Source organism: Prionailurus viverrinus, chromosome E3 (assembly GCF_022837055.1).
Source record: "Prionailurus viverrinus isolate Anna chromosome E3, UM_Priviv_1.0, whole genome shotgun sequence".
NCBI classification, from domain to species: Eukaryota; Metazoa; Chordata; class Mammalia; order Carnivora; family Felidae; genus Prionailurus; species Prionailurus viverrinus.
The window spans coordinates 16,331,618-16,344,594 of NC_062576.1; the positions used below are offsets into that span (position 1 = coordinate 16,331,618).

Consider the following 12,977-nt stretch of genomic DNA (forward strand, 5'->3'; position numbering starts at 1 on the left):
GGAAATCTCATACATTGTTGGTAGGAATCTAAATTATTGCAATCACTTTGAAAAACAGTCTGGCATTACCAAGTAAAATTGAAGACACACAAAAATGTTCATAGCAGCATTATTCATAATTGCTGCAAAGTGAAAACAACTTAAGTGTCCATCCAAAAAAAGAGTGAATAAGTTAATTGTGATGTATCTGTATAACAGAATAGTCAGCAATGACACATAAACTCTAGCTCCGTAAAACATGGATGAATTTCACAAAATACTGTTGAGTGAAAGCAGCCAGAATAAAGAATACAAACTAAATGGTTCCATTTAAATGGAACCGTTTACAAAGTTCAAAAAGCAGGAAAAACTAAACCAAGTTTAGATGCAACCTCAGGTAGAAAAGTAAGAAAGTGAGTATCATAAAAGTCAGGACAGAAGTTAGTTACTCTTGAGAAGGAGGAAGAGTATATTTGATAAGGAGGGGATTAAGGGAGGGCTTTCTGAAGACAATAGTCTATTTGATGACCTGGATGTTGGTTACAAGGGTTATGCTTTGTCATTACTACGTCAAAAAAGATGCACAGCTCAATGTCTCTTCCATATGTATGTTACAAATCAGAACAAAAAAGGTTAAAAAAAAAAGGTGATTGATTGGATTTGGTGGGGGAGGGGAGGGTGGAGAAACAACCAAGGACAACTCCCAGGTTTCTGACTTGCACAACTGCTGGGGCAGTGATGCCTTTCACTGGGATCAGAAAAAGCATTTTCAGGGTAAGAATATTAATTAAATCTTGGACACATTAAACTTATAGCACTTTGGAGACATCTAACTAGAGATGTCCAGCAGGCAATTAGATATGCAGATCTAGAGTTCAAAAGAGAGATATAAATTTTGAGGCTATAGACATAAATTTCCAGGCTAGAGATATAAATTTTAGGTTCATCTGTGAGTGATGCCATGAACACGGACATGACTGTTTAGAGAAAGAAGACTAACAAGAGGGTAGGGCTGATTCCTGGTAAACCAACATAATGGGTAATTGCAGGAGGATAAGCCAGTAAAGAAAGCTGAGAAGGAACCAAGTGGTAGGAGGAAAATCAAGAACATGTCATGAACCATTAAGCAAGGGAAGAGAACGTCTCATGAGTAATAAGTCACCCACTGCAGGTTGATGCATACTTAAGAGAGAATATGGCTTATGTGCAATACTCAGCAAGCCAGTTTTTATTCCACCTCTTTCTGGTTGATTTGAGACAACAACCCAAGAGAAAAACCAATGCTTCTGAGAATGGCTGAAAGTTTCTATGTTATCTTTAGAAGTGAGCAATCAAGGCCCTTCTCACTGTTCTTTCTCCCTGATTCTCACGAAGGAAGAGGACAGATTTGAGAGCACTGATTGGGTCTGTGTGATACTGGGTAGAATCGCCATTAAAAGTTCGGCACACGAGTACAGGCTCACTTTTCTGCTTCTTCTACATGACTAGAGTGGTATGAGAAGCCCTCAAGAGGGTTTCTCTTCTCTAAGTGAGAGCCAGGGCCAAACCTACTACTTGGGCAGAAAAGGCCTGAGGCGTGTGGCCAAGGCCAGATCAGCAGTCAGCCAAAGCAAATGTGCGCTTTGGTTACACAGCCCTGGGCACTGATAGGAATGAGTTAGAGCAGGCTTTGCTCACATCACAAAGGAAAAATCTAGCCATGTTTGAGAATTGGGGAGATGAAAGGGGTCCATATCACAGCCTGTTTTAGTTTGAAACAATTTAAGACTAACTGGATTAAAAAAAAAATTTCCACATGAACCCAGCTGGGCTCATTACATTCTTTTGTCTTGGGAGTTTGGTACCCAAGTCCTAGTTAAGAATAAATGCAAAGTATTTTAGTTTTTCATTTGTAAGTACAAATATTTAACATAAATTTCTTCCTTGGGGAGCCTATAGACTTGAAAATAGTGGTTGCAGACTAGAGAAAATTGTTCCTGAGATCCATGACCAGGAATACCATCATAAAATTTCTCAATTTACAGCACCACATAAATCACATACAAAACAAGACCACAATGGGCATCTAGATTAAAATGATAACAGATTAGTAACTCCAGAAATAGATACAATATGTTACTTGATGGGAAGTTTTGAGTAAAGGTTGACTCCCAAATTCATCTAAAAATTAAGTACAATTCTAACCAAAATCTCAATGGGATGTTTTTTAGAACTCATCAAAATAAATTCTAAAATTCACCTGAGATGGAATAGCCAAAACATTTTTTAAAATGAGCATATTTGCCCTATCAGATGTCAAATTACTATTTAAAACCACAGGGCAGATGGGGACTATAGTAATGGAAATGTGTGGAAACACAGACAACATGTCACTAGAACAGAGCTGAGAATCCAGAAAGAGTCCCTATAGAATACAAGGAAATTCTTGTGGTACTTCAAATATGGTCAAGTCAATAAATTGGGAGTTAGGCAAAAGTCTATCAATTTAGAAAAAAGTTAGATCCCTACCTCACACCACACACAAAAGTATATTCCATTCAAACTAAAGGAGCTAAATATGAAAAAAAATTCAAACAAAATATATGAAAGTTAAAAAAAAAAACAACCACCTTGGGATGCTACAGATTTTGCTGAACAAGATTAATGAAAGAAAAAAAAACATGTTTTAAAATAATAGCTACATTTTATAAGCATTTACTTTTGTGCCAGGTGCTATACAGTTAACAGAAACTGGTGCATTGGTACACTTCATATTCACAATAATCCTGAGTTAGACACTACTGTCACCCTCATTTTATGAAGAGGAAACTGAGACAAAAGAGAGATCAAGTTATGCAGCCAAGATTTCAATCCAGGTACTCTTGCTCTATAGAAGTCTGTGATATTAATTTTTAACACAATGCACAAGCAGAAATAAATCAAACTTATAAAACACAGTGTAGTTGAGTATACTCCACCTTAATTCATATTTTGTCATGGATCTTCCACTATTTTACTTCTCAAATACAATGATTATTTATTTTTTTTATTTTTGAGAGAGAGAGCATGCACAAGCAGAGGAGGGACACATACAGAGAGAGAGAGAGAGACAGAGACAGAGACAGACAGAGAGAGAGAGAGAGAGACAGAGAGAGATGTACAGAATCTGATACAGGCTCCAGGCTCTGAGCTGTCAGTGCAAAGCCCAATGCAGGGGCTCGAACTCTGAAGTTTGAGATCATGACCTGAGCCAAAGTCGGACGCTTAACCGACTGAGCCACCCAGACACTCCTCAATGACTATTTTTAAAATGGTCAATAATCACACAACAGTGAAAATAGCATCCTTGAAATTCCCCTAAGTTATAGATGCTCATAATGAAAGCAACTTTATAGCTTATAATCTAATGGTTTTAAAAATTCTTAGTAAAAGAATTTTTTCCAAATGAAATTTTATGTGGATCTATAATGAGAAACAGATTAAAGTAGTATTTCATTCTATCACTGTATTTTATTTCAGTATTTACAGCTTTTTAAGTGTTTTATTTTATTTATTTTAAATAGGCTCCACGCCCAACGTGGGGCTTGAACCCACAACCCTGAGATCAAGAGTCTGATGCTCTACTGACTGAGCCAGCCAGGCACCCCCTTATCAGTATATTTTAAAAGCTCAAGTTTATAACATTTACAATGAAGGTGTTCTGATTAACACAAACTACATTATGGATGATTGGGGCAGTCAGACTTGTTATGTTTTGATTGCACAGTATCAAGAAAAGCCCGATCCAAAGAGATTAACCGTTGCAAATGATAAAGACTTTTTTTGTCATTTTTTTAATAGTACATTAATGCTATCTAAGGATTTTATTATACCTGTCCAGAAGTCTAAGTAGAAGAACATTCCTAAGTTAAATCTCTAATAATAAATCTTAAAATATGTAATAATAATGACATGACATATTATGCATAAAGCAGTCACATGTAATAGTATAAGGCAGTAAGAGTTCCATAATAGTGAATTTGCTGATATAATTTTACATGAGCAAACAAGCACCGGCCTGAATTTTTAAAATACCAATATATAGCTGTAATTCTTCTAATCAATAGTATTTTTTAGAATTCAAGTATATACACAAAGAAAGCAAGAAACTCTATTATAAGGATTGTTATCCTGAATGGTGGTATTATGGATAATTTTAATTTTTTTTTTTTTTATCTTAAGAGAGAGAGAGAGTGCGCGAGCAGGGGAGAGGCAGAGAGAGAGGGAGAGAGAGAAAATCCCAAGCAGGCTCTGTACCCACAGCATGGAGCCCAACACAGGGCTGATCCCCCAAACTGTGAGATCATGACCTGAGCCAAAATCAAGAGTAAGACACTTAACCGACTGAGCCACCCAACTCCCCTAGGATAATTTTAATTTTGTCCTTTTGCTTATTTTCCCTCAAATATTCTAATTTTTTTTTTCAACGTTTATTTATTTTTGGGACAGAGAGAGACAGAGCATGAACGGGGGAGGGGCAGAGAGAGAGGGAGACACAGAATCGGAAACAGGCTCCAGGCTCTGAGCCATCAGCCCAGAGCCCGACGCGGGGCTCGAACTCACGGACCGCGAGATGGTGACCTGGCTGAAGTCGGACGCTTAACCGACTGCGCCACCGAGGCGCCCCTCCCTCAAATATTCTAAACATGTTACTTTCCCCCTCTTCTTTTTTACTTTTTATCTAAAAATAACTATAAATCACAGGGATTTGCAAAAAATGCACAGAATGGTCCCCAGGTCACTTTTCCAAACTTTATATCTTGGTTAATATCTTGCATAACTATAGTACAATATCACAATGAGGAAACTAATCTTTTTTTTTTTTTTTTTTTTTTTGAAAGAGAGAAAGAGGAAAGAACAGGGAACAGGCAGAAAGGGAAGGATCAGAGGATCCAAAGTGGGCTCCATGCTGACAGCAGAGAGCCCAACACAGAACCCGTACCCACAAACCTCAAGATCATGACCTGAGCCAAAGTTGGACATTCAACCTACTGACCCACCCAGGTACCCCCAGGAAACTAATCTGGGTACAATCTAGAGTTTACTCTAGAGATTTCACTACCTGCATGTTTGTGTATGTGTGTGTTTCTATGCAATTTTATCACATTTGTAGCTTTGTGTAACCACAACTGAAATACTGAACTGTTCCTTCCCAAGGCTCCCCTCAAGCTACCTGCCTTAACCAAGCCATCCCTTCCCCCATTCTGAACTCCCTGGCAATTACTAATCTGTTCTCCATTGCTATAATTTTGTTATTTCAATAATGCTATATAAATGCAATCATACAGTATGCAACTATTTAAGATTGGTACTTTTTCTCACCTAGCATAACTATCCTGTGAGATAACCTGGCAGTATAAATCAGTGGTCTCTACTGTGTTAAAAAATTTAGCATGTTATGCAATTGAGTATACATAAATGTTTATAATGTTTTAAAGTTTAACACGTTAAAATGTGAATCAAATGCTTATGAAATTCCTGTTGTACCACCACACAACTAGGAGTTTGGGGAATGAATTTTGAAAACGGATAATCTAATACCAATCTAGTGCAACTGAATACAAATACTATATAGAAGAGAAACCCAAGGCTCAGTGCTTTTAAGTTTTGTCCAAGTTTACAAGAACACATGGTTTATAAGAATGCCTGGTTTTGCATTTTTCGGGACAAGCTCTAGATTCCAGTCCTTTCCCAACCCAGGTGGGTCTATGTTACATCCAAATATGGCCACTTGCTAGTCCCCCCAAAGGGCCACCATTTTCTGCCTTTCCCAATACTGTTCCCTAGAGTCTTCCAAATTGTCAAGGAAATGAATCCCTGTTAAATTCCTACTTCTGTATGGTGATTTAGCCAGCACCACACCCCAGGCCCAATTCTCCTGACTCCATGTACAGTAGGTCCATGACTCAACATCTCTCTCAGAAAGGGCTACCCCACCCTAGTACGAATTCAAACTAACTTTCTCCCCTCCCCGCCTCTGGTGCCTAGATGCCCTTTATCTTCCTTTCCTTGGCAATTATGTTAAGTCTTCCTGATAGCTCACCCCACTGCATACCTGTTCACTAAGTGTGACAAACTCCTTATCTTCACAAGTTGAGGATTAGAAGGCAACCACTCCAGAAACAACTTCTTATATACCATACCTTCATAGTAATGTCCTTACTTTTCTAAAAAAATTGCTCTAAAAAAGTAAAAGCTATAATACAAACACTAGGCATTTTGGCATACAGATGTTAAAAAAAAAATGGCACCAAGGTTGGCATAGTTTAAAAAATTTGGCTGATATGGGCATCACTGTGTCAATATTAGATCACTCAATCTAATATTGAGACAGATTGCCTGGGTTAGAATCAGGCCTCTGCCATCATATTATCTAAATCAAGTTTCATTTGTATTTTGTGCGCCTGTTTTCTCATCTGTAAAACAGTGATAAAAGCACCTCATAGGACTGTTATGAGAACTAAATAATACAAGTAAAGCATTTAGAACACTGCTTAGCACACAGTAAGTATTATCTTAAGTTTTCACAGTTATCTCTAATGCATGGCAGTCTGGTCACCCTTTGTGGATAGGCCTCCTTTCCTCTTGCACTCTAAGTTTGTACTGCTTCTGAAATTTCCATACCAAGAAACAATAGTAACATAAGAACCTATATTTTATTTATTAGGTTCATATCAGTCAAAACAAACTACTAGAACAAATTTTCTTTTACATATCAGCAATTATTAACAACATAACAAATGTGAATATAAGCACTTAAAATATGTGATGGAAAGAATGCTAACAAAAAGTAAGGTACACATCAGAATATATAATATGATAATTTATGTTTAAAAATGGGGGTGGCACCTGGGTGGCTCAGTTGGTTAAGCATCCGACTTTGGCTCAGGTCATGATCTCACAGAGCATGAGCTTGAGCCTCACATCAGGCTCTGTGCTGACACCTCAGAGCCTGGAACCTTCTTCGGATTCTGTCTCCCTCTCTCTCTGCATCCCCACCCCACGTGTGCTCTCTCTCTTTAAAATAAATAAATAAAATAAAAATGGGAAGAATAATACAGTCATATTTATGCTTGTATGTGCACAAAAAGCTCTGGAAAGTTTCACAGTTGCTGATGGAGGACAACTGCATGTTTGGGTGACGGGGTTATGAAGGAGATTATTCACCATATATGCTTTAGTATCTTTGAATTTGAAGCAGCAAATGCATTATCTATACAAGAATGTAACTGAAAAAAAATGTAGGCGGGGTCTCTAAACAAGTACTCTGGAAGCCAGGCTTCTAGTCCCAATCTGCTGTAACTGTGTTACCCTGGACAAATCGTTTAACCTCTGAGTCTAGGCGGACAAAGCGAGGAGCACCAAAAACTTCAAGGTTCTATTCTAAAAATGTAAGATCTCAGGGTGCCTGGCTGAGCATGTGAGTCTTGATCGCAGGCTCATGAGTTCAAACCCCACGTTGGGCAGTAGAGCCTACTTTAAAAGAAAAAAAAAAAAAAAAAAAAAAAAGGAAGATTTCAACAAAGGGGTAGTAAGTAGATGGCACTACTACTTTTTTTTTTCTGTCATGAGAGGTACTAAACCAACATTTTGCAAAAGAAGGCAACTTTTTGAGGAGTTGATGGCTTTCAAATACTATTTTACAGCTTTTAAAAATGTAGAATTGCCAAGCCTATTAATCTTTAAAGATAACTTGTATTATTCTTAACAAAAAAAACTTTCTTAGAAGGGGGTCTAATGTAACTTGCAGAAAATACCTATAAAGAATATTCTGCATATCATATTGTTTCTCTTGCCATGCTTCTGAAATTGTTTTCAATGGACTTTAAGTCTTTATACTATGGCATGGAGGGAACAATAAAGTATAATAATTTACATTTAAAAAATACACAAATGACTGGGGCACCTGGGTGGCTCAGTCGTCCGACTTCAGCTCAGGTCATGATCTCACGGCTCGTGAGTTCGAGCCCCGCTTCAGGCTCTGTGCTGAGCCTACTTCATATTCTGGGTCTCCCTCTCTCTCTCTGCCCTCTCCCGCTCATGCTGTCTCTGTCTCTCAAAAATAAACATTAAAAAAATTTTTTTTAAATACACAAATGACTATACCTTAAACAAACAACTTACATTACTTAAAGGCATTTATTATCAGATACTGCAAAAAAAGTAACATCTCCAGTCAATGGCAACAGCCATAATTGAGTATATAATTCCAGGTACTATCCAGGTATTCACTGTTAATCCCACCTATCATTGTTAATCCCACCATTCTCTGGCAAAGCAGGTTTTAACAGCCCCATTTACCATATGTAGCAATGGAGGCTCCCTGAAGGTAAGTGACCAGCTTGAGGTCACAGTCTAACAAGCAGCAGAACTAGGAGCCCACCAAGAATCTTTGGATCTGAGCTCTGCACAAAACAGGGGCTACTTAACGTTGGCTGGAAGGCTGGTGCAGGTTTGCAACAGACTTTTTACTGATTTATATAAAAATGAGGAAAAATAATAAGAAAGGAAACTTTTTAATAAAGCTAAATGATTCAATTTTATTTCATTTTACTTTACAGAGAGACGGTATGGGAGGGGGCAGAGGGAGAGAGAGAATCTGAAGCAGGCTCAGCAGGGCCTGATGCAAGGTTTGATCCCATGACCCTGGGATCATGACCTGAGTTGAAAGCAAGAGTGGATACTCAACCAACAGAGCCACCCGGTGCCCCTAAATGATTCAATTTAGAGGTCTTTTATTCTGAAATTCTGTCCTCTCAAATTATTTGAGTTAAAATATCCTTTTTTAAAATAAAATGACAGTGAATGTAGCTAGTGATATGTTACTGTTTTTATTGGCTACACCTGACAAAACAAAACAAACAAAACAAAACAAAAATTAGTAACTCCACTGCACCCAATTTGGGGTGGTGGTGGATAATTTCTTCTTTAAAAACAATTTTTTTAAGTTTATTTATTTATTTTGTGTGAGAGAGAGACAGCATGGGTGGGTGGGGGAGGGGGGGTTGGGTAGCAGAGAAAGGCAGAGAGAAAGATTCCCAAGCAGGCTCCTTGCTGCCAGTGCAGAGCCCCACGTGGGGCTTGAATCCATGAAACTTTGAGATCATGACCAGAGCCAAAACCAAGAGTCGGACGCCTGACAAACTGGGCCACCAGGTGCCTTCTTTTTTTTTTTTTTTTTTTTTTGCTTAATTTTTATTTGAGAAAGAGAGCACACTCAGGGATGAGGGGAAGAGGGAGAGTGGGAGGGAGGGGGGGGAAGGGAGGGAGGGCGGAAGGAGGGGGAGGGGGAGTAGGAGAGGGGGAGGGAGGGAGAGGGAGAGAGACAGAGAGAGAATGAATTTTAAGCACAGGCTTAAGGCTGTGCTCCATGCTTACCACAGAGCCCAACGCAGGGCTGGATCCCATGACCCTGGGATCATGACCCAAGATGAAAACAAGAGTCAGATGCTCAACCAACTGAACTATCCAGGTGTCCCAATAATTTCCTTTGAAATCCAAAGTCTGGAAACTATTCCCTTAAGACAATGATGCCTTCCTAAATACTAGAGGACTTTACAAACACACATACATCCCCACCTAAAATTCTCTCTTTAATCTCTATTCTGTTTGGATTAAGACACTGAAGGACTGAAAAATGAGAATAAAGTGGGATTTAGCAATCCAAAGTCACATGAGTTAACACTGGGGGGGGGAGGGGGCTTACTTTAGGATTCATCAGGTAACTTTCCTTATCTTTTATCTGCAATTCTACTCATTCTAACTTGGGCTCAGACTTCCTTTTCCTAAAATAGTCACATTTTTAATACCTCTACTAAGTGGCAATCAACAATTAAGTCAAAGAAAAAGAATTACTTGAGGTCTCCAATAATCTGATTTTATTTAAAGACTCTCTGAAAAAATAAAAAATTAACAATGTTTACTCTAACTATATACAAAAAAAAATTGGTCTATAAATCAGACTCAAGCCACTTTAATTTCCAAATTTCTGTGCCTCCATTAAATACACACACACACGGTATACACATATACATACATATATATATAGTTTTGTAAGCAGTTTATAAACAGGCTGATCAAACTGGATAAATTTCTTGAAAATAATTTTATTGTGTATAAGGCAAATAAGTTATTTACTCCTTTTGTTAGCCATGTTTTATTTCTTATCTATCCTCCTTTAGCAAGCATCAAACTTATTTTATGTAACTAAAAGTTAGTTGCAATCACAACGTATTAAATTCACATTTAAAACTACATCTTTTTTTTTAATGTTTATTTATTTTTGAGACAGAGAGAGACAGAGCATGAACGGGGGGAGGCTCAGAGAGAGAGGGAGATACAGAATCCGAAGCAGGCTCCAGGCTCTGAGCTGTCAGCACAGAGCCTGATGCGGGGCTTGAACTCACAGACCATGAGATCATGACCTGAGCCGAAGTCGGACACTTAACCGACTGAGCCACCCAGGCGCCCCTAAAACTACGGTTTTTAAGATCCAGTTATTTTTAGTCTTACTTTTATATTACTTTATGGTGCTTTATTAAAAATTTTAAAAAGAGCACAAAAACATGGACCTTAAATGACATATAACTGAAAATACTTAGAGTCTGCACTTATTACATGGTTCAAAACATGCCTTCTCAAAGGAAAATCAATTTTAAGAACTTAACCACACAGTTTGGGTAACATAAAGCAGTCTTTCCATGCCCACATGTTAAAAGGCCCAGTTAAATTTATTATAGACTACAGTGTTTGCAAAATCTAAAACTGGTAATAATTCTGCCTAAACTCCATACTCACCTAATATCAAAAGTTATTTTTATTTCTTCTTTTTAAAAATTACTTAAAATATACTGCTGGATAGTCTTTTCACTATATATTTATTCAACTAACTCTGGGTGCAAGCTACTTTTAAGTGTAAAAGTCCTTTCCAATGGAAGTGAAAATAACATAAAAATGTTTGCATAAAATACACTCAGTGGCTCTCAAAGAGATGCTGAGTCTATTAAGTCTATTAACTTGGTTCAAAATACCCAATCAAAAATGTTAGCTTTTGTCACATTGATATATTTTAACTGTTAACTAATATCTACATTTTAAACGCACTGTGTTTAATGTAGCAAGAATGATGACTATTTTCTCACTAACGCAACAGGATTTTAAGGGCAAATGAGATAGAGCTGTCTAACTGGAAAAGACTGGCAGCCTGCAGTTTGTAAATAGTAACAAGACAAACTCCCATGTTTGCTTCTTCATGTAATCACCAATATGTAGGTCAAAATAAACTAGTGAGCTATACATTACCATCTACCTAGCAATTACGGATCAACAGGAGGGGAAGAAACTGTTCAAATATGACTACTGTTAAGAAATGCAAATACTAAGCATCGTATGTCTTTATAAAAATTGTAACCTATCAATTCTGAAATCATTTTCACTTTTGCTACTTTTAATGAACCCTCCTCACTAATTAAAAAAAAAAAAAAGCCGCCACTTTAAGATGTAAATTCCTCTTTTTTTCCAAAGTAGCTTGCCTTGGAAAATCTAACGCAGAAAATAAAATATAACAGATAAATCACTACAACATTTTAAAAAACCTAAAGTTATCAGTAAAAAAAAAAAAAACAAAAACAATCCCTCCACTTAGGCAAGGCGTGTATTTTTAATCTTCTATGGGTATCCCATTATACTAATCAGCAACGTTTAAAAGTCACCAAATGCTCCAAACACTACCACTACACATGACATACTCCCTTTTACTCAAATGAAGCTTAAACTAGACCCAAACTCAGGCCAATTCCCCCTCTCAGGCACACTGAAATATACGAGGGGGAATCCAAGAAATCAGATATGTTAAGTGCCGGTATCTTCTTCCAGAGTAGGGTCAAATTCGTGTTTGCCTGCAAATGTCACCGTCTCAAGAAGTCTGCAAATTCTCGTTAGCGCTATAGAGTACAAAGAGGCCTGACCACAGAAACACCTGTCCTAGCACTGAGAAGACAGTGGGAAATGCAACCCAAGCCCACGCCGGCCGCACAGCCTCCGGCTGCAGCGAGCCGGGACGAGGGGTGGACACTGACCTCACCGCTCCCACGGCAGGGTCCCACACGCTCGACCCGCCTTCCCCGGCGAGAACCAGGAAATCTGTCAAGCCGGCCGGGACCCACCCTCCGCGAACCCCTCTCGCTCCTTCCCAGCCCGGCCCCAGCCGGCCCAACTGCTCCCGGTCCGCTCCGGCCTCCCGGCTGCACTCTGCCACCTCATCCCTCCTCGCCGGTCTCGCGGCCCCGCCGCCTCCACCCCGGGAGCCTGAACTCGGGCCGTCCCCCGGGCCGGAGCCCCCGGCCGCCGCCCCCGGCCCCGGCCAGGCTCGCAGAGCCGTCGGTCCCTCCGCGGCCCGGTCCCCGCCGCCCCCCAGGCCCGAGCTCCCGCCGCGCGCTCCCCACCCCCAGCCTCCGCCCTCACCCCGCTCGGCCGCTCCCGGCCCGCTCCCCCCAACCGGGCTACCTGGAGGCAAGAGCGGCGGAGCACTTCACCCAGGGCCCTAGGTCGCAGAGGGCCCGGTGCTCGGGGTCCCGCTCCTTCTCCCGCTCCACGTGGTAGGCGTAGATGGAGAGCAGGATCCCGGCGGCGCACACTGCATACCGGGCCACCCGCTCCCACCGCGGCACCGACACTCTCAGCAGGACGGGCGCCGCCATCTTCCCCCCTCCGCCGCCGCCGCCGCCGCCTCCTTCGCCGCCGCCGCCGCCTCCCTCCGCCTCCACCTCAGCCGCCGCCGCCCGTCGGGGCCCGACCCAGCCGCCGCCGCTACCGCCACCGCCTCCGCTGCCGCCGCCACCACCGCCGCCGCCGCCGCGCCCCATTGGCTCGACCGCCTCCTCTGGGCCCCGCCCCCACAGGCGCGCGGCCCAACCGCCCCGAAAGGAGAGAGCCCGGCGGGGCGGGGAAGGCGCGCGCGGGCGCGGCGGGAGGGGGCGGAG

The 12,977-nt window shown here is 40.7% G+C and overlaps 1 protein-coding gene and 1 non-coding gene across 2 annotated transcripts in view; both read right to left on the reverse strand.

Annotated features, from left to right (window-relative positions):
* Positions 1–12,718, reverse strand: part of VKORC1L1 (vitamin K epoxide reductase complex subunit 1 like 1) — a 64,850-nt gene extending 52,132 nt beyond the window's left edge. The window contains exon 1 of the mRNA XM_047838943.1: positions 12,502–12,718. Coding sequence (XP_047694899.1) covers positions 12,502–12,695 — 194 coding nt within the window. The 5' untranslated portion in view covers positions 12,696–12,718. The remainder of the gene's footprint in view (positions 1–12,501) is intronic.
* Positions 3,528–3,600, reverse strand: TRNAK-CUU (transfer RNA lysine (anticodon CUU)). Its single transcript has one exon. It is a non-coding gene; the product is annotated as a tRNA-Lys (tRNA).
* Positions 12,719–12,977: the final 259 nt, after the last annotated feature.